This window comes from Lepus europaeus, chromosome 18, assembly GCF_033115175.1.
Source record: "Lepus europaeus isolate LE1 chromosome 18, mLepTim1.pri, whole genome shotgun sequence".
Taxonomy (NCBI): Eukaryota; Metazoa; Chordata; class Mammalia; order Lagomorpha; family Leporidae; genus Lepus; species Lepus europaeus.
Window position 1 is genome coordinate 48,482,073 of NC_084844.1, and position 18,580 is coordinate 48,500,652.

At 48.1% G+C, this 18,580-nt stretch overlaps 1 protein-coding gene across 2 annotated transcripts in view; it reads right to left on the reverse strand.

The window, feature by feature from the left end:
* Window positions 1–17,257, reverse strand: part of NCBP3 (nuclear cap binding subunit 3) — a 34,413-nt gene extending 17,156 nt beyond the window's left edge. The window contains exons 1-7 of one of the 2 annotated variants that reach the window (XM_062216845.1): window positions 17,069–17,257; window positions 14,885–14,950; window positions 12,737–12,842; window positions 5,382–5,507; window positions 2,205–2,324; window positions 1,899–1,975; window positions 1,158–1,266 (exon numbers count right to left, since the gene is read on the reverse strand). In XM_062216845.1, coding sequence (XP_062072829.1) covers window positions 1,158–1,266; window positions 1,899–1,975; window positions 2,205–2,324; window positions 5,382–5,507; window positions 12,737–12,842; window positions 14,885–14,950; window positions 17,069–17,251 — 787 coding nt within the window. In that variant the 5' untranslated portion in view covers window positions 17,252–17,257. Of the gene's footprint in view, window positions 1–1,157; window positions 1,267–1,898; window positions 1,976–2,195; window positions 2,325–5,381; window positions 5,508–12,736; window positions 12,843–14,884; window positions 14,951–17,068 lie in introns of both variants that reach the window. The other variant, XM_062216844.1, reaches the window with a different exon arrangement.
* Window positions 17,258–18,580: the final 1,323 nt, after the last annotated feature.

The following is an 18,580-nucleotide window of genomic DNA, read 5'->3' on the forward strand; positions in this document are numbered from 1 at the left end:
TGGCAACAAAATCAACTAACAATGCATTTCTCAGCTTGTGTCCCCGCTATCCAGCAACATCTGACTTGGATAAGTTTGTGTGTGTGTTTCTAACGCCCACCAAAGATCATTGTGCATAAAATGTCTCGTGAGAGGGAATTAGAGTTAACAGTAAGTTAGCATGTACATCAACAAGGATATTGGTATGATAAATTTACAGTCTGGGCTGGCACTGTGGCGCAGCAGGTTAACACCCCAGCCTGAAGCACCGGCATCCCATATGGGTGCCGGTTCTAGTCCCAGCTGCTCCACTTCCAATCCAGCTCTCTGCTGTGGCCTGAGAAAGCAATGGAAGATAGCCCAAGTCCTTGGGCCCCTGCACCCACGTGGGAGACCTGAAAGAAGCTCCTGGCTTCGGATCAGCGCAGCTCTGTTCATTGCAGCCATCTGGGGAGTGAACCATCAGATGGAAGACCTCTCTCTCTCTGTGTAACTCTGACTTTCAAATAAATAAATAAATCTTTTTTTTTTTTTTTTTTTTTGACAGGTAGAGTTACAGACAGTGAGGGAGAGAGACAGAGAGAAAGGTCTTCCTTCCATTGGTTCACCCCCTAGATGGCTGCTACGGCTGGAGCTATGCCGATCTAAAGCCAGGAGCCAGGTGCTTCCTCCTGGTCTCCCATGCAGGTTCAGGGGCCCAACCACTTGGGCCATCCTCCACTGCCCTCCCAGGTCACAGCAGAGAGCTGGACTGGAAGAGGAGCAACCGGGACTAGAACCCGGCACCCATATGGGATGCCAGCGCCGCAGGCAGAGGATTAGCCAAGGGAGCCACGGCACCGGCCCCCAATAAATAAATAAATCTTTCAAAAAAAATTTACAAAGTCTAATTTTAAAGTTTTGAAAGTTCAGATGGTAACTGGCTAAGAAGTATTTAAAGTAAACCAGTTTTAACAGAAATAATCTACTTTAGCCAGAAGTCACAAAAATACACAATTAACTTTCACTTTCAAAGGCACAAATCCCTACTCAGGCAGCAAGCTATTATTTCATCGGCACAGAATATCACACTTTTAAGGGAATTTTGAGATGACCTGACCTAACGTCTAATCAGAAGAGAAAGATGCCATTCAATAATTAATCATTTGATTAAAAGTAAAAATCAGTATCAAATTTACCTTTTGTAGCAAATCTCATGAACAATCTATTTCCTTTAGCTAGTTTGTTAGCTGGACGAAGATCATTTCTTAACAGAGACTCTTCTTCTACCTGAGACAACGTGTCCAACTTAACAAAAGAGAAATACATTTTCAACATAAAAAGTAGTTACTAATATTTCCTTAGTAGATAAATTACCATCAAGACAGCAGTGAGTCCATCAGCATTGCAGCACCAGTTCCTCTGCAGAATTCCCAGGTCAGAGGCTTCCCACACCACCTTGTCTAAAGCACCAGTCCCATCATCCTCTGCCCCCACCCTCCCTTTTCTGCACTGCACTCACTCCCTCCTGACGGTCCATCATCTAAGGACCTGTGTACTGTCCATCTTCCCACCAGAAAGTAGAGAGGGTAATGAGCTTTGTTTTGCTTCATTCCATATCCTTAGCACCTAGAACTTGGTATACAGTAGGAACTTGGTAAATACTTTAGAAATGAATATTCAAATATTTCCAACAATAGTACATAAATCATTAGTAAAAATACCATCACTTAATGATGAAATACTTTAAAATACTTCTCGATAAAGCCATTTTCTTTTACACAGAAGTGTGAGCACTACTCTAGATCTCAAGGTGAACTGTTACAGTCATTTTAAAGGCCAAGAGCCTGATGCAACCCCAAAAGGTTTTATGGTAAAAGCCAGCACAGTAAACAACTTTCACAATAAAACCTTACGCATTATCTCGCCCTATTACTAACCTCTGCATCACTTGGGTTTTCATCTTCAACTTCTCCTTCTTCAGCCTCATCATCATCTGAGCTGTCCTCCTGCTTATCTAAAATGGAATGTGAGGAAGACAATGAACCTTGTGTCAGCCCATCTTATATCATGGTAAAGGAACATCCTTTCTACTGAGGGTCCAGAGCATTAAAGCTAACATCAGACACACTCACTGACGGGATGCTTCAATGCTCCGCTCTGTGACTCAAAGCCCAAAACAAGACTGTGCAAAACAGGACTTTTAGGCCACAGGTCCCACCTTTGTGCTCAGTTACCTTTCTTACTTTTCTCAGATGACTTGTCTTCACTGGCGTCCCTGCTTCTTATCTTATCCTGGGCTGGCAGAGAACTCATATTAATAAGGGCTCGTGTGGCTGTCATTTCATCTAGCCAAACCACATTACCTAAAATAAAATATAAAATAAAATATCACATTGTGCCCAAATGGTTCTTTTCCTTTTTTAAAGATTTATCTGTTCATTTGAAAGGCAGAGCTACAGAGAGAGAGGGAGAGACAGTGAGATCTTTCACCCGCTGGTTCACTCCCCAAATGGGGTGACCCAAAGCTAGGAGCTAGGAGCCCCAGCACTTGGGCCACCTTCCACTGCTTTCCCAGGAGCATTAACAGGGAGTTGGATCAGAAGCGGAATAGCCAGGACTCAAACCAGCACCCATGTGGGTTCCCAACACTGCAGGCAGTGGTTTTTACCCGCTATGCCACAGTGCCGGCCCTGGTTTTATTTCTGGAAAGCAGGTCAAATTCACTGTTGGAGTCTCATCTAGCTACAGACTGCCATCAGTCAACATACACACCAAATAATGAAAACAAGTGTAGACGCCAGCGCCGTGGATCACCAGGTTAATACTCTGCCTGCGGTGTCGGCACCCCGGGTTCTAGTCCCGGCTGCGCCTCTTCCAGTCCAGCTCTCTGCTGTGGCCCAGGAAAGCAGTGGAGGATGGCCCAAATGCTTGGGCCTTGCACCCACATGGGAGACCAGGAGGAAGCACCTGGCTCCTGGCTGCGCCGGCCATGGCAGCCATTTGGGGGATGACCCAATGGAAAGAAGACCTTTCTCTCTGTCTCTCTCACTGTCTAACTCTATCTGTCCAAAAAAAAAAAAAAAAAAAAAAAAAAAAGGAAAGAAAGAAAGAAAACAAGTGTAGACAGTAGTAGCACAGTCTGTTTTTTAAAAATAATCTATTGAGGCCAGCACTGTGAGAAGTAGGTAAAGCTGCTGCCTGCAGTGCTGGCATCCCATATGGGTGCAGGTTCGAGTCCCTGCTGCTCCCTTTCCTATCCAGCTCTCTGCTATGGCCTGGGAAAGCAGTGGAAGATGGCCAAGTCCTTGGGCACCTGCACCTGTGTGGGAGACCTGGAAGAAGCTCCTGGCTCTAGATCGGCACAGCTCCAGCCATTGTGGCCATATGGGGAGTGAACCAGCAGATGAAAGACCTCTCTCTCTCTCTCTCTCTCTGCCTCTCTGTAACTCTGCCTTTCAAATAAATAAATAAATCTTTAAAAAAAATAAAAATAATCTATTTTTAAATGTCTTTTTAAAAAATTTATTTTATTTACTTGAAAGACAGAGTTACAGAGAAAGAGAGGAAGAGACAAGAGAGAAATCTTCCATCTGCTGGCTTACTCCCCATATGGCCTCAACAGTCAGGGCTAGGCCAGGTTGAAGCCAGAAGCCCAGAACTCAGTTCAGGTTTCCCACACAGCTGGCAGTGACCCAAGTACTTGAGACATCTCTGCTGCCTCTTAGGGTACACACCAGCAGGAAGCTGGAACTGGAAACAGAGCTGGGACTTGAACCCATGCACTCCAATATGGGATGTAGACATCCCCAGAGGCATCTTAACCACTGCACCACACACTCAACCCATAAAATCTCTCCTATGAAATTAGTTGGGGCCAGCACTGTGGCATAGCTGCTGAAGCCACCTCCTGCAGTGCTGCCATCCTATATGCACGCCAGTTCAAGTCCTGGCTATTCCACTTCTGATCCAGCTCTCTGCTATGGCCTGGGAAAGCAGTAGAAGACGGTCCAAGTCCTTGGGCCCCTGCACCTGCGTGGGAGACCTGGAAGAAGCTCCTGGCTCCTGGTTTTGGACAGGCCCATTTCCAGCTGTTGTGGCCACCTGGGGCATGAACCAGCAGAGGGAAGACTTCTCTTTCTCTCTGCCTCTGCCTCCCAAATAAATAAATAAATAAATCTTTAAAAAAAAAGAAAGAAAGAAAAGAAAACAGCCAGGCTCATTAGCAGAAGCAATCCATACAGTGTTTATGGGTGCTTTCCTGCCACCTTGGCAGAGCTGAGTACATGTGACAGAGACCATGTGGCCTGCAAAGCCTCAAATATTGACTGTCCAGCCCTTTATAGAAAAAGGTTTGCTGGGCCAGCGCCGTGGCTCAACAGGCTAATCCTCCACCTTGTGGCGCCGGCACACCAGGTTCTAGTCCCAGTTGGGGCACCAGATTCTGTCCCAGTTGCCCCTCTTCCAGGCCAGCTCTCTGCTGTGGCCAGGGAGTGCAGTGGAGGATGGCCCAAGTGCTTGGGCCCTGCACCCCATGGGAGACCAGGAGAAGCACCTGGCTCCTGCCTTCGGATCAGTGCGGTGCGCCGGCCGCGGCGGCCATTGGAGGGTGAACCAACAGCAAAGGAAGACCTTTCTCTCTCTCTCTCTCTCACTGTCCACTCTGCCTGTCAAAAATAAAAAAAAAGAAAAAAAAAAAAAAAGAAAAAGGTTTGCTGATCTGATCTGGACAGCGTAAAGTTAAGCAGAAAGGAAAATGAAGAAAAATATTTTTCTCAGTCGTGTTTCTTCTTTCAATGACAACACTGATTCAACATTCAGGAAGCCGTCAAGACAGCCAGGTGGCTACCTGGGGTACTGCCTGCAGGCAGCAAGTCAAGTCAGCCCAGTCCTGGCGTGGGGAAGCAAGATCAAAATTACAGTTTGCCCACAAGTTGGACAACTCAGTACTTAGGGCGAGCAGATGACGTTCCAGAAAACACAGTTCAAAGGTGAGCAGAGGTGAGTCTGGTATTCTGGTCTAGTTCTAGGTCCCAAACACTGAGGCAGAGCCAGCCCTCTGAATAACTCTATGACAAGTAGCACTGACAACATGCAAGCCCTGAAAATGCAGCCCTTAGTCAGGAAACCTGCGTGTTAAAGAAGCCACATCGTGTATACTAGACTCAGACACTGGCCATCAGACTCCTAGGGCCCCAGGCACCACCTCTGAGCCGACCCGGAACACCCATGGCATGTGAGCTGGCAGACTGGGTAAGGCATGCTGATCCTCACCAATGAGCAAGTTCTTTTCTCCTAGGCTAAGGGCTGAGGCGAGGCATAAACACATAGTCTGGGTCATACTCATTTACCACCTCAGATGGCAAGAACTCTTTAAAAATCATAAACAAAAACATACACAACAGAAAAGCCAGTGTACTTACAGGAGGTATCATCCAACCACTCAATGTGAGCCGGAGGATATTCTTTAAAATAGGAAAAGATATCCTGGGTACTCATCTCATCCACTCCACAAATGTAGATTGTCTCCAGCCTCACTTTGGGGATTGCTAGAAAAATGAGATACATAAGACATGACAGAAATTTACCACGTGCCATTGCACACACCACCAGACTCTTTTGTAACAGTTCAGATAACACGTGTCCAGAAAAGAAATACGCTGAATAAAATGGCAATTATTTCCAAAGAACATGAGACATGACAGTAAGTTAATTTTTATCTCTGAACAGAGCATTAAACAAATAATTTAATTTAGAACAGGCATATTAAGCTTCAAAAGATTAAACAAATAATCTCTCCACACATTAACCTGTTATAATCAAAACAATAACAAACCTAATAATTCTTCAGTCTGACAAGCTGATTCCAAAATATTTAAACGTATGTCAGAGATGTACAACAGTAGAAACGATTCTAAAAGAAAAGCAGGCATTCCCTCAGATATATCAAAGTATGAAACTAAGGTAAAGAAACTATAGTATGAAACTAAAGAGATCCTGAAAGTCAGTAAGAAAATGGTAATTCTAAATAAAAATGGGCATAGAACAAAAGCAAGCAATTTATGCAAAAGGAAATACAAAAGCCTAGTAAACACAAAGAGATGGGTTGGCCTCACTAGTAATCAGGAGAATGCACACCAGCACAAGAATACACCAGATTCTTGACCAGGTTTTGTCTTTTGGTATGCAGTTTCTGTCTTTTGGCCATCCATTGGGACACTTACTCCCCCTGCTGGTAAAGTATGAACTGTAACTCTTTGAAGGGCAAATGGTGAGTGTCTTATCACTAGGAATTCTAGTCCCAGCATCTACCCTATAGACAGAAACACACGTGAATTCACAAAGTGGCTCAGAATGTCCACAGCAGCACTATTTCTAATAACCTGGTAGCTATCAGAGTAATCAATTATGATTTGTCTATATAGCAAAAAAAGATTATTATATACCATGGAAATATTCTAAGACACATTCAGAAAGGAAAAAAAAAAAACAACCAAGCTGTAGAAAATTACATATAATGTGATGACACTGAAGAAGAACATAAGGGCCAGCGCTGTGGCATAGCGGGTTAAGCCGCTGCCTGCAGTGCCAGGCACCAGTTCCCATATGGGCGCCGGTTTAAGATCCAGCTACTATACTTCCAATCCAGCTCCCTGCTATGGCCTGGGAAAACAGTAGAAGATGGCCTAAGTCCTTGGGTCTCTGTACCCGAGTGGGAGTCCCAGAAGAAGCTCCTGGCTCCTGGCTTTAGATTGGTGCAGCTCCAGCCGTTGCAGCCAATTGGGGAGCAAACCAGCGGATGGAGGGCCTCTCTCTCTCTCTCTCTATCTCTCTGCCTCTCCTCTCTCTGTGTAACTCTGACGTTCAAATAAATAAATATTTTTTAAAAAAGAAAAAAAGAACATAAAACACTTCCATACATTTTCTAGTTTACATTTGTGTACACAAATACCCAGGAAAAAAAGCATAATATGATTTTCACCATTCTGGTAATAACTGTTACCTTTAGGGAAGGAAGAATGTTGAGGGCTAGGGTCAAAAAGGAACTTTAGCCTTAGTAGAACTGTCTTAATTTTTTACTTTTATAATTAATATACTTTAAGTATATTATCTCATTTAACCCTCTAAATTGTGAAACGAGACAATATATAAATAAGAAAAAATAAAGAAATCTATATAGGGGTTGGCATTGTGGCACAGCAGGTCAAGCTGCTGCTTGCGACACCAGCATCCCATACAAGAACTGGTTCAAGTCCCAGATGCTCCACTTCTGATCTTGCTTCCTGCTAACTGCCTGAGAAAGCAGAAGATGGCCAGAGGGCCAGCCCTGTAACACAGTGGGTAAAAGCCATTGCCGGCAGTGCCAGCATCCCATATGGGTGCTGGCTCCAGTCCTAGCTGCTCCACTTTCAAGAGGGAGACCTGGATGAAGCTCCCGGCTCCTGGCTCTGGCCTGGTCTTTGCAGCCATTTGGGGACTGAACCAGTGGATGGAAGACCTCTCCCCTCTTTATATAACTCTTTCAAATAAATAAATCTTTACAAAAAAATAAACAAACTTACAATACATATGAACACTAACAGACAAGAACAATTTTAATAGTTTTGTCACTTCATTTTGAAGAGGAAGAGAAGGGAGCCCATGGTTATTGGAAGCCCGTGTCCGTGTGGTCAGACAAATCTGGTAAATATTCTCCCTGACAGCTCAGGTTCTTGAAGACGGAGATGGTGTCAAGTCTTGTGAACCTCAACAGGTGTTCAGGGGCAGTACAGGAGTAATAGGGGCCCAAATGTAAGACGGGAAGCAAGGGTGTGTGAGGCCCGGGGCCGGCTTCCGCTCTTGCCTGTGGCTCTGGAACAGTGAGCCGATGGTTCCACAGAAGGGAACAGAGAACAGAGACGGCTCCTGATGACGGCAGACGAGATGGACTGAAGAGTAAGAGATGATGAGGACTAATCTTACATGAGACAAGCAGAGAAAACAAAGGCCAAAAAAAAAAAAAGAAAGAAAAAAATTACATAAGTAAATATAAAGAGCGTCACAGCACTGCTTTATCAAAGTATTACATTAAAAAAAGAAAGCTGACAGGGATGGAAACTAAAATAAAAACAAAACAAAAGGGAAGGCACGTGAGAAACACATTGTCAGACCGCACACGCCTATCTTTACGTAGAGACTGGCACACACAACTAAGAACTGGACAGCGGGCAATTTCATTCAGAAAAAGCAGTAAAGAGACAGAAAGAGACGCAAAGGCACATGACAGAGTTGGAGCAGCCTTAGTTAGCTAGAGGACAAGAAAGGTCCGTTCTCGGAAGAGTCCCACACCGACAGCGGCACGACCCACTCGAGACGGCACCACTGCAAGCAGCTCCAGATCTGATGGAAGCTGCCAAAGAACGTCCAACGCTTCTGCACCTGCTGACAACGGCACCGCTCAGAATGAAACAACGCGACAAAGACGGCTCCCACACGCTTGCCAACCCACACCACAGGGCTATCGGCCGACAGCCACGGCTGCAGAGCACACAGGCGCTGGGTTTGAGGACTGGACGTTTACTGAGTGTTCACTACATGCCAGGTGCTGAGGTCAGGGTGGGCTTTTCTAACAGGAAAAGAAGAAATGAATAATGGGCAGTAAGACACGAAATTCAAGCCGTTAGGAGAGCATATTTCAGAAAATCCCAAGAAAAAGTGGCCAAAGCCAAAGCCTCAGATCAGAGTAATCCCTAAATACAGTCACACACAGCGTAAGAGGTGACCCAAGAGAAGGCAGCAAGACGTCAGTGAGCTCAACTCACCAAAGAACACCTACAGGAGACAGATAAAGGCTAGACGACTAACGACAAAATGCTCATTACTTCAAATGGAAAGGGGAAAAGAGCAGTATGACCACAGAGGGAAAAAACAAAGTTAATTCCCAGAAGAGACAGGAAGGAAGCACACAGAGCATGGCAACGCCTGCTGTGAGTGCTGGGCTACCAGCAACTTCTTTCTTAGTCTACTTTCCAAATGTTCCTTGGTGAGCACAAACTGCAAACCACCTAATGGAGAAAAGCTGAGAGCCCAGGGCGGACCTGCCCACCCCCGCTGCTGATGGCTTTCTTCTAAGTGTCTACAGCCGTCACTGCTGTGGGAAGATGATGCAGGACCAAAGCAGAGCTGCTGAACTCTCCTGCTAGTCCACTGACAACCTGGAGAGCTGTCGCACAGAACCCAAACCCGCAACAGGTGAGGACAGCATAGCATTAGGTTTTTGTTTTTGTTTTTTTTAAGATTTATCTATTTATTTGAAAGGCAGAGTTACAGAGAGGCAGAGGCAGAAAGAGAGAGAGAGACTGACTTCCATCCGCTGGTTCACTCCCCAAATGGCCGCAACGGCTGGAGCTGAGCCGATCCCAAGCCAGGAGCCTGGAGCTTCCTCCAAGTCTCCCACGCGGGTGGCAGGGGCCTAAGCACTTTGGCCATCTTCCACTGCTTTCCCAGGCCACAGAAGAGAGCTGGATTGGAAATGGAGCAAACAGGACTCAAACCGGTGCACATATGGGATGCCAGCACTGTGGGTGGTGGCTTCACCTGCTATGCCACAGTGCTGGCCCCAGCATTAGTTTCAATAGATTTTTAACCTCCAGGTCCAGAATTACATTCCAGTGTACTGACTGCAGCTGTGATTTCAAAATTAGGTAGTAATCTCTAAAAGTGGCAGGGAAGCAGAGAAGCACCTTAAAGTCTTGAGAAGGACTAATCTACTGATTTTCATAGAGGAGGAAAAGGGAAATCTCCTGACCACAGATTAAAAGCTTATTAGACAGAATATGTGATCTCTTAAGAAACCAGTCTTTCCCTTAGGAAATGACATGAGCTGTGTAAGGAGAAAGGCACACTAACCTCATTTCTTTCCTGACAGGATTACTAGGCCAAGAAATTCAAGGAATACCATAGATGGTGCTCTTGCTCTAGTTTCTCATGACAATAAAATGAAAAGACTTATAATTAATGCATCTATGTTCCACGGCATGATTACAGCCAGACACTGTTCAACATTCACCGACAACTGGCCGGAAGCCGAAGCCATGCAGACCAAGGCAGAGAGCACACAAAGGCAGGAGGACATAGCACTGAAGGGCAGAAGTAACACAGACGCTAACTCAACAGATTAAACACGCACACTTTCAATTCACAAGATGTAGTTAAACTGCGGTAAATAAAAAAGTATTTTCTAAAGGTGCCTCAAATACAAGTTGTTTTGCTGGGTGCAATTCCTGGGAGAAAAGAGCTGACCAGACAAAGAGTATCCCACCATGACCTGGCCAGGACCAAGACAGCACTACCAAGTCCTGCCATACTCTCCAAGAATCCAGGCATGTCTGGAATCAACACCTCACCTGATGAAGGTCATTTGGAAACTGAAAAGGGTCCAGAGAAGAGAGATCAGAAAGCTCTATGAAAATCAGTATAAAGGAAGCATAGGGACGCCAGCAAGCCTGTGCTTCCATCACATGAAGGCTACACCATGGCTCAAAGGGCTACACAATAACTAACAACCAATTACTAGAAGACAGTACTTCTTCAACACAAGGAAGAATCCAAAACCAAAGCTGCCTGTCTTGTAAACAGTTCTCAGTGCTATCACTAGGAAACATTTAAGCAGACGCCAAAGGACCAACAGGAACTTTGGGAAAAGGCCTGCAGCCCTGGGCTTGGGAGCTTGGTCTGGATGACCTTTAAGGTGCCTTCCAACCCTGAGACCCTCAATGCTGGGGACAAGACAGAAGCAGTCTGACATCAAGTCATCCAAAAGAAGCAAGTCACTCTTGGGACAGAACAGTGTAGTGTAGCGCATCCCAAAGCATGGTCCCCAGTGCTGGCAGCCTGGGTGGGAACACAGGCTTTAGCCAGGCCAATCCTTCAGTCCCAGCCTTGCTCCTGACCTAGCTGTGGGACTCTGGGCAAGCATCTTAACCTCTCAGGTAAAACACAAATGCTAAGTGCATTCCCTTCATAAGGTTATTGAAAGGCTAAGTTAACTTATGACAGAGTGACCAGCATTTAACAAACGTTATTTTTTATTAGCAGTAGTATTGGTATTGGTATTGATATCGGTATTCATGGTAGGAATGAACAACTTGACATCTGGAGGAAGCAAGAAGCTGTTTCCAACTTCTCCATTCTCCCAAGAGGCTGCTCACTTAGTAAATGACGATAACATTTACCTACTACATGCCAGGCACCACTCTAACAACTTAATGTTTTGTTACCGCTGGGAGCAGCCAGGATGAGAACCTGCACTCCAACATGGGATACGGGTGTCCCAAGCAGCATCTTAACCTGCTGTACCACAATACCCAACCCTGGGCTCAAACACTGACTTCATCTTTACTAGCTGAGCGACCGTGGGCATTTCATTAAATGAGTGTGATCTAGCTTTTTTTGTGTAAAATAGGGATAAAAATATATACCTCATAGAGTTGCAGGAAACAATAAACAAATTCAACACATGCTTGACAAGTACTTGGTAAGAAAGCAAGTTCCCAAGAAATAGTAACTATTCCCGATTCTTCCTTTCATTCAACATGGTGCTGAGCTTCTGCTCCCATCAGCCAAGCACGGCTGGAGAAGCTCGCACACACAGACCTTTCATGCACATTCAGAGGCTGCCATGGAGCTCTTAAAAAAAAAGCCAAACTGAGCGCAGGCTTCGTGGCACAGTGGGTTCGTCCATATCCGAGTGCTCACTCAAGTCTAAGCTGCTCTGCTTCCCAGCCACAGTCCTACTAGTGCACCCAGGAAGGCAGCGGACTCATGTGTCCCTGCCACCCAGGTGTAACATGCAGATGACAGGTTTTGGGTTTTGGTCTGGCCTAGCTCCAGCTGCTGCAGGCATTTGGGAACTGACTCAGCAAATGGAAGATCTTTCTCGCTCGCTCTCTCTGCCTTTCAAATAAATAATTAAACCCTCACCCCCACCCCCCAACACATACAAACTTACAAATACAATGCAGGGGGGCCTTCTGCACTCAAATATTTATATTAGAGTGGAATAACAAATAAGGACATAGGCTCACTAAGAGTACTAATTTTCCCTTCTATCTGTAAACTGCTTTGGAAGACTGGAACAGATTGCTGTACCAGTTGAGAATTTCTAATCTAAAACCCTGAAACATGAAAGGCTCCAAAACCAAACCCTTCTTGAAGATTTTTATTTATTTTCATCTACTTGAAAGGGAGAAAGACAGAAAGCACTTTTCCATCTGCTAGTTCACTCCTTCAATGCCCATAAAAGCTAGGGCTGGGCTAGGTGGAAGCCAGGAGCTCAGAACTTAATCCCGGTCTCCCACATGGGTGGAAGGGACCCAAGTACTTGAGCCATCACCTGCTGTCTCCCATGGCATGCAGCAGCAGGAAACTGAAATCAAACTGACACTCCAATACGGGATGCGGGTGTCTCAAGCAGTAGCTTAACCACCGCACCAAACACCCGCCCCCAAAACCAGAACTTCTTGAACACCAACACGACGGAAAATCATACACCTGATTTCATGTGACAGCGCACAGTCAAAACAAAGGTGCATTAAAAATACTGCATAAAATTACTTTCAGGCTCTGTGTACTTCAGAAAGTTAGTAGAAAATGGAGTTAAAAGATAAGTTTATTTTGGTGCAACCATGAACTTTTAGAAGACTCCTCAAATAAGGCAAGGCCAGATGCATGAGGCAATGGCAGGGAAAAGTCACTCCCTGGGTTAACGTGCACAGATTCCCCCAGAAACACCTTGTACCTTTCTTCATCATGTCTCGGTCCAAGGCGACGTTCCTCTGGGCAAGATTGACTTCTGATCGAAAATGGAAACGCTTGGCTCGCTGTTCTTTCTTCTCAATTGCTTCCTAGAAAGTATAGAAAAAGTCAAGGAAGTGAAACATGGAGAAGGAAAGTTAAATCATCACATGAATCGGCGGCAACTCTAAAACACATCAGGGGTCAGGCACCTGGCCCGTCAGCTGGGAGTGAGGAGTGCCTGAGTCCAACGGCAGCTCTGGGTGTGACTGCAGCTGCCTATCCGTGCAGACCCTAAGAGGCAGCATCGATGGCCCAGACACCTGCATTCCTGCACTGAGCGCCTGCTCCCACCTCGGGCCCAGGCATGGGAGGAGCAAACCAGAAGATGGGAACTCTCTGATTCTCTCTCACTAATTTAAACACACAAAAAAAATCTGAAATATTGAAACGGAACAGTCTTATAAAACACTGGGTTTCATATTCTATGGTGTGGGAGGGCCCACATGAATACTGCTGCATACTATAATACTTTGCATTCTATCACAGCCTATCACTGTGGCTGGGACACAGGAGGAATTCAGCAAGCATTTGCTGATTGAATGAATGGTGCTTTCCAGATCCTGAAGTTCTCTGACATTCCACTCACTATTAGCAATGATGCCAACAAATCACAGCTAAACAACCTCAACATTCCAATTCTCCGGGTACAGAATTGAGGCCCAAGTCAGAAGGCTGGAGGTGCCTGCTCAAGTTAAGTGGGATAAGCTTCTGATTCTGGGGCTATTTCCAGGAGCCTCTCCCCATCACCACCACTTCCATCATCTGTGGGCACGGTAATCACACCTGGCACATTCCGCCACGTTACATCCGCCCAAGCAGTCCCCGCCCTAAAGCTAGCTCCTCGTTTAAAAATAACTCTGACGCAGACACACTCTCCTCTCTTCCAGCCTGTGTCCCCGGAATTGCCAGTTTTCACCTTTAAGTGACAAGAAGCACTGATGCCTCACTGGAAAAATCATCTACTTTGTAAGTTTCTTCCAACACCTAAAATAAATCCAACTGCCCACCTCTAGTGGCTCTTAAGAACCCTGCACTAAGAAAACATTTTCATTTCATTCTATTGTCACAGCTGTCTAAAAGATGATCAGTTCTCTTTCTTTTGGCCTTTCAGAATTGTAATTTAAAATTCTGTGCCAAACTTAATTACACACATTAAAATCAGAAAGAATATCTAAACTGGCTATCAGTGCTTAAAACAACAAATACGTATTAGCATTTATAACAAAAATCCTGGGTTTGACTGAGCAGCATTCAGTGGAAGAAAGGTAATACTCTCAGGTACTGGGCGGCTTGGCTCTTAAAGTTTAGATTGTGGGGCCGGCGTTGTGGCATGGCGGGTAGAGCCGCCACTTGCAACGCTGGCATCCCATATGAGCACTGGTTGGAATTCTGGTCCCTTCACTTCTGATATAGCTCCATACTAATGTGCCTGGAAAAGCAGCAAGGGATGGCCCAAGTCCTTGGGCCCCTGCACCCATGTAGGAGACCTCGAAGAAAACCCTGGCTCTTGGCTTCAGACTGGCCCCACCCTGGTCCTTGCAGCCATTTAGGGAGTGAACCAGCAGACTGAAGATCTCTCTCTCTCTCTCTCTCAAACTCTACCTTTCAAAGAAATAATTCTTTATGAAAAAAATAATAAAATCAAGTTTAGATCACCACAGTCAGAAAACCTGTTTTTCAAGTCTGCGACCCATGAAGAATGAAGACATTTACTAAGCACCTACCACGTGCCAGGCACTTTTCATGTTTTCTTTCATGTAAAGTAGAAGAGATACATATTTTCTAAGAAAAGACACAGCTCAAAAAAAAGCATTCTTGGTACAAAGCTTTTTCTTGGAAACGGTTAAGCGCAGGCCTCTAAGTACAGTGATTTTGATCTTTTTGTGGATGAGGAGCACAAAAACGCTGCCTGGACACTTTCAGGATGTACGAGGGCATCACTGACGGTGTAGCCCAGTTTTCCTCAGGTTTAACTCACCGACAAAAGAAAAGACGGAGGTTAAAAATATTCACTGTTTTGCAGGTCCTAGGGACCGAGTTCACTAAGCTCCCCTGTGTATCAAACTGAACAAACCGTGGCCTCTCTTACCTTGGAGGTGACGTCAATCCCGGTGATGAAGCTGCCAGCCTTGTTTTCGTATCTTCTGCTTGTGTCCTAACACAAAAGGGAAGGGTGAGAAACGCCACGGTAACTGAGGGAAAAACCCATGACAAACACAGCCTGACTCTGGTTATTTGGGACAGCTATTCATGTCAGCAACCCTTCCCCACCACTGACAACCCCTTATTAAGAAGCCCATCCCAGCGACTCCAGGGTACCAGCCAACCACTCTAACAAGATCAGAGCTTGTTCAGAATCAGCTGGAGGTAGCCACATAAAGGAAAACCTAAAGGTTCTCGAGAGAAATGTCACAGAGGAGGCACAGCCTTCCCACCCGGGACTGGACAAGAGTCCCCTGCCAGGCCACCAGGTGGAGCACAAGGATGGTGTGCACTCCTTCAGACCTGGGGGACCCAGCAAAGCGCAGCGAGAGATGGGACCTGGACCCGGACACACAGGACACCACACACCGCCTCGGCGCGCCTCAGGCCTCGGGGTCCGCCCAGGCACCTGCCAACCTTCCTGACCTCTTCTCCCGCTTTCCCAAAGGCTGCGCCAAGTTCCCACCCACCCCTGCAGGTGCCCCTGCTGGGAAGGCTCTCTCAGTCTGCACATGGCTGGCTCCTTTTGTCACTGAGGGTTCAGCTTAAATGTCACTTAGAGGTCATCCTCTCTCTGGCCATCCTATCATGTTCCCCTCTGTAACCCTCCTCACCTCACCCCTGCACCCCTGTCCCATTAACCTTTTCTTCACAGCATTTAATGCTAATGAAAATTACTCATTGTGTCTCCAAGAGGGCCTCTGATCACCACACTGATCAAGCATCTACGACTGTGCCTGGCACAGTGGCGCTTACAATAAACACATAATGAGTTAAATGAACGACCTATAATAATTGTCACTTCACAACGTAAATGCAGTAATGAATAAATGGGAAATGCCATCTAACAGACTGTTCTCACGGTGCTGTTTGTCATCTCTAGTGTCCTACCTTAACCTCTGCCTGGACTCAGTTTAAATGCAAGATATGGGGGCAGGCATTGGCAGGGCAGGTAAGTCACAGCTTAAGTCACCCACATCCCATGAGGGAGCGCTGGGTTCAGATCCCAGCTGCTTCCACTTCCAATTCAGCTCCTTGCTAAAGCACACCCTGGGAGACAGCAGAGGGTGGTTCAAGTGCTTGGGTTCCTGCCACCCAAATGGGAAACCAAGACTGAGTTCCAGGCTCCTGGCTTTAGCCAAGTCCAGCCCTGGCTGTTGCCGGCATTTGGGGGGTTGAACCAGCCGGTGGCTAATTTCTGTTTCTCTGAGTCTCTCTGCCTTTCACATAAAGGAAAACAAACAATAAAAACAAAAACAAAAAAAATCATAGTAAGAACAAGACTTGCTGAGATATAGCTTTTAAAAAAAAACCATAGCTGGTACTGTGTGGGAAATTAAAAATTAAGTACACGAAATGAGCCATGCAGCCTGATACCAGTTCTACCAGCCGGACAGACGGCCACCAAGCCACACGCCCACGGCCGCAACAGAGGCACCCCGGCCCGTGGCTGGGCGCCTGGTTTCACTAAGGGTCGGATGCCGGCGCCACGGGTGCGGGGCTACACCGCAGTGGAGCTGCGCGGGGGGAAAAGATGACCCTCGAGTGGCAGCAAGCAGAAACATGGCGAGTGTTGGCCGCCGACAAGCCCAGCCCTCCAGAGCAAGGCTAAGGGCCATGTCTAACGGACACCAACCCCACAGGCACAGGACAGGACCCGCGGCGGGAGGGACCCGGCAGCCGGCGCTACCCCCGCTGTCCCTTCGGGCCCGCTCCGGGTTCGGCTCCCGCCAGGGGCTCCCGTCGACCTCAGCCCCAGCCCCTCCTCGCTCACTCCCGAGCACGGCCGGGCTCGAGGGACCGCCAACGGGGTGTCCTCGGCCACCTCCCAGCTCTCCCCCTCCTCCAGTCCGCCCGACACCCATTTCCGGGCGCCCCGGCGTCCTTTCGCTCCGCGTCCCTGCTCCAGCCGGGTGCCCCCGCCCCCCGGCGCTCGCGCCCCTCTCCCCCGCTCTCCAGCCTTCTGGCTGAGGCGCCGGCCACCTCCCCTTCCGACTCCTTTCGGCCCCCTTCAGTCCCCTCCGGCACGGGACGCTCGCTCGGCGACCCCCGCCTCGCCCCCAGCCCGTACCGGGATCAGTTCCTTCAGCGAGCGCCGCACCGGCACGATCTCCAGCTCGCCCTCCTCCACCTCCATGGGCTCCGGCTCTCCGCGCTCCAAACCGGACTCTACTTCAGGCAACGAGAGCGCCAGGGCAGGGCCGGCCGGGGCCTCCGCCTTCACCGACACTCGCAGGCCCCGTACGGCCGCCATCGCTGCCCGCCGGCCGCGCCACTGAGAGCCCGCCCCGCACACCCGCCGGCTAGAGCGCCGCCGCCACAGCCCACCGAGGAGCCGCCGCCGCTACCTAGAGCGTCGCCTGCCTCTGTCCGAAGGCCGCCCACAGCGCTGCCGCCCCCTGGCGGCGAGAGGGACCCCCAGCCGGCTGGGGCGGGGTCTGCGGTGGAGAAGGCGGGACCGAGTGGGGATGGGGGCGGGCCTGCCGGAGGCGAGCGGGTGAGGTCTGTGATTACAGAAACCGGACAGCCAATGCTTTGTGGACTACACCTGTACTGAAAGCTAACTTTTCCGAGCCACTACTCTATGTTTACAAGCGCTTGAACCCTTAAACAGGAGTTAGGAGTTAGTTCCTATTATAACCCGCATTGCACACGGGAGGAAGCAGGTAGAGACGTTTGCCTAGGGTGATACCTGTTTAAGGGATAAAACCTTGGTCTGAGCCTTGGTGGTCTGCATTTGTTTGATGGATGGCGCACAAGGTAATGATGATCTTAGACGGGATGCGTGGCCTGCATTTAATTAAGATTTTCTTTAATTGCATTTATTTGTCAGCGACAGAGATCTTCCATCTGCTGGTCCATTCCCGCAAATGTCTGCAACTTCCGGGCCTGGGCCAGGCCGAAGCGAGGAGCCCGGAACTCAGTCCGGGTCACTAACAGAAGACCAGGAGAGTGGGCCGTTGGGGCAGATAGGGGAGCGGGTCTCAAGGAGGGTGCGAGCCGATGTCAGATGCAGGTGCACCTCACCCGGGGAGCCTGGCTTGGCTCTCGAGCCCCGATGGTCCTGCGGGACCTTGAGGAGAAGGCAGGTCCGTGCTGGGAGCTGAGCAGCAGGGACAGCCCTTTTGAGAAGCTGAGAAGTGTGCAGGGGAGGGTGGCCAAGGGGTCCCTGTGAGCATCCCTTTTCTTTTTCTCCTCTAACTGGAGTTGGCCCCTCCCTTTCCTTTATCCTTCCCCCTCCCACCCAAGGATAAGGGGAATAAAAATGGTGGAGCCCTACCTGTCCTGGGGTAACAAAGGGAAAAGCCATCCGGAGACAAGACGCCCTCGCTGTGACACCAGCGGCTGCTGGCGACAGGGAGGTGGCCCAGGCACTGCCTGGCTGAGAGGGATGCTGTGCCGTGGTTTGAAATGGGACACACACAACCCAGGGCCCCCGGTTCACAGCTCCTTGGACCACACACTTTGATAGTCAAGGGAGAGTTCATGAGGTAGCCGAGCCTGGTGGAGGAGCTGGGTCTGTGTCCCCCATGCCCTCAGAGGGAAGTCCTCCATCCGAGCCCCACCCTCACCTCCCCTGACC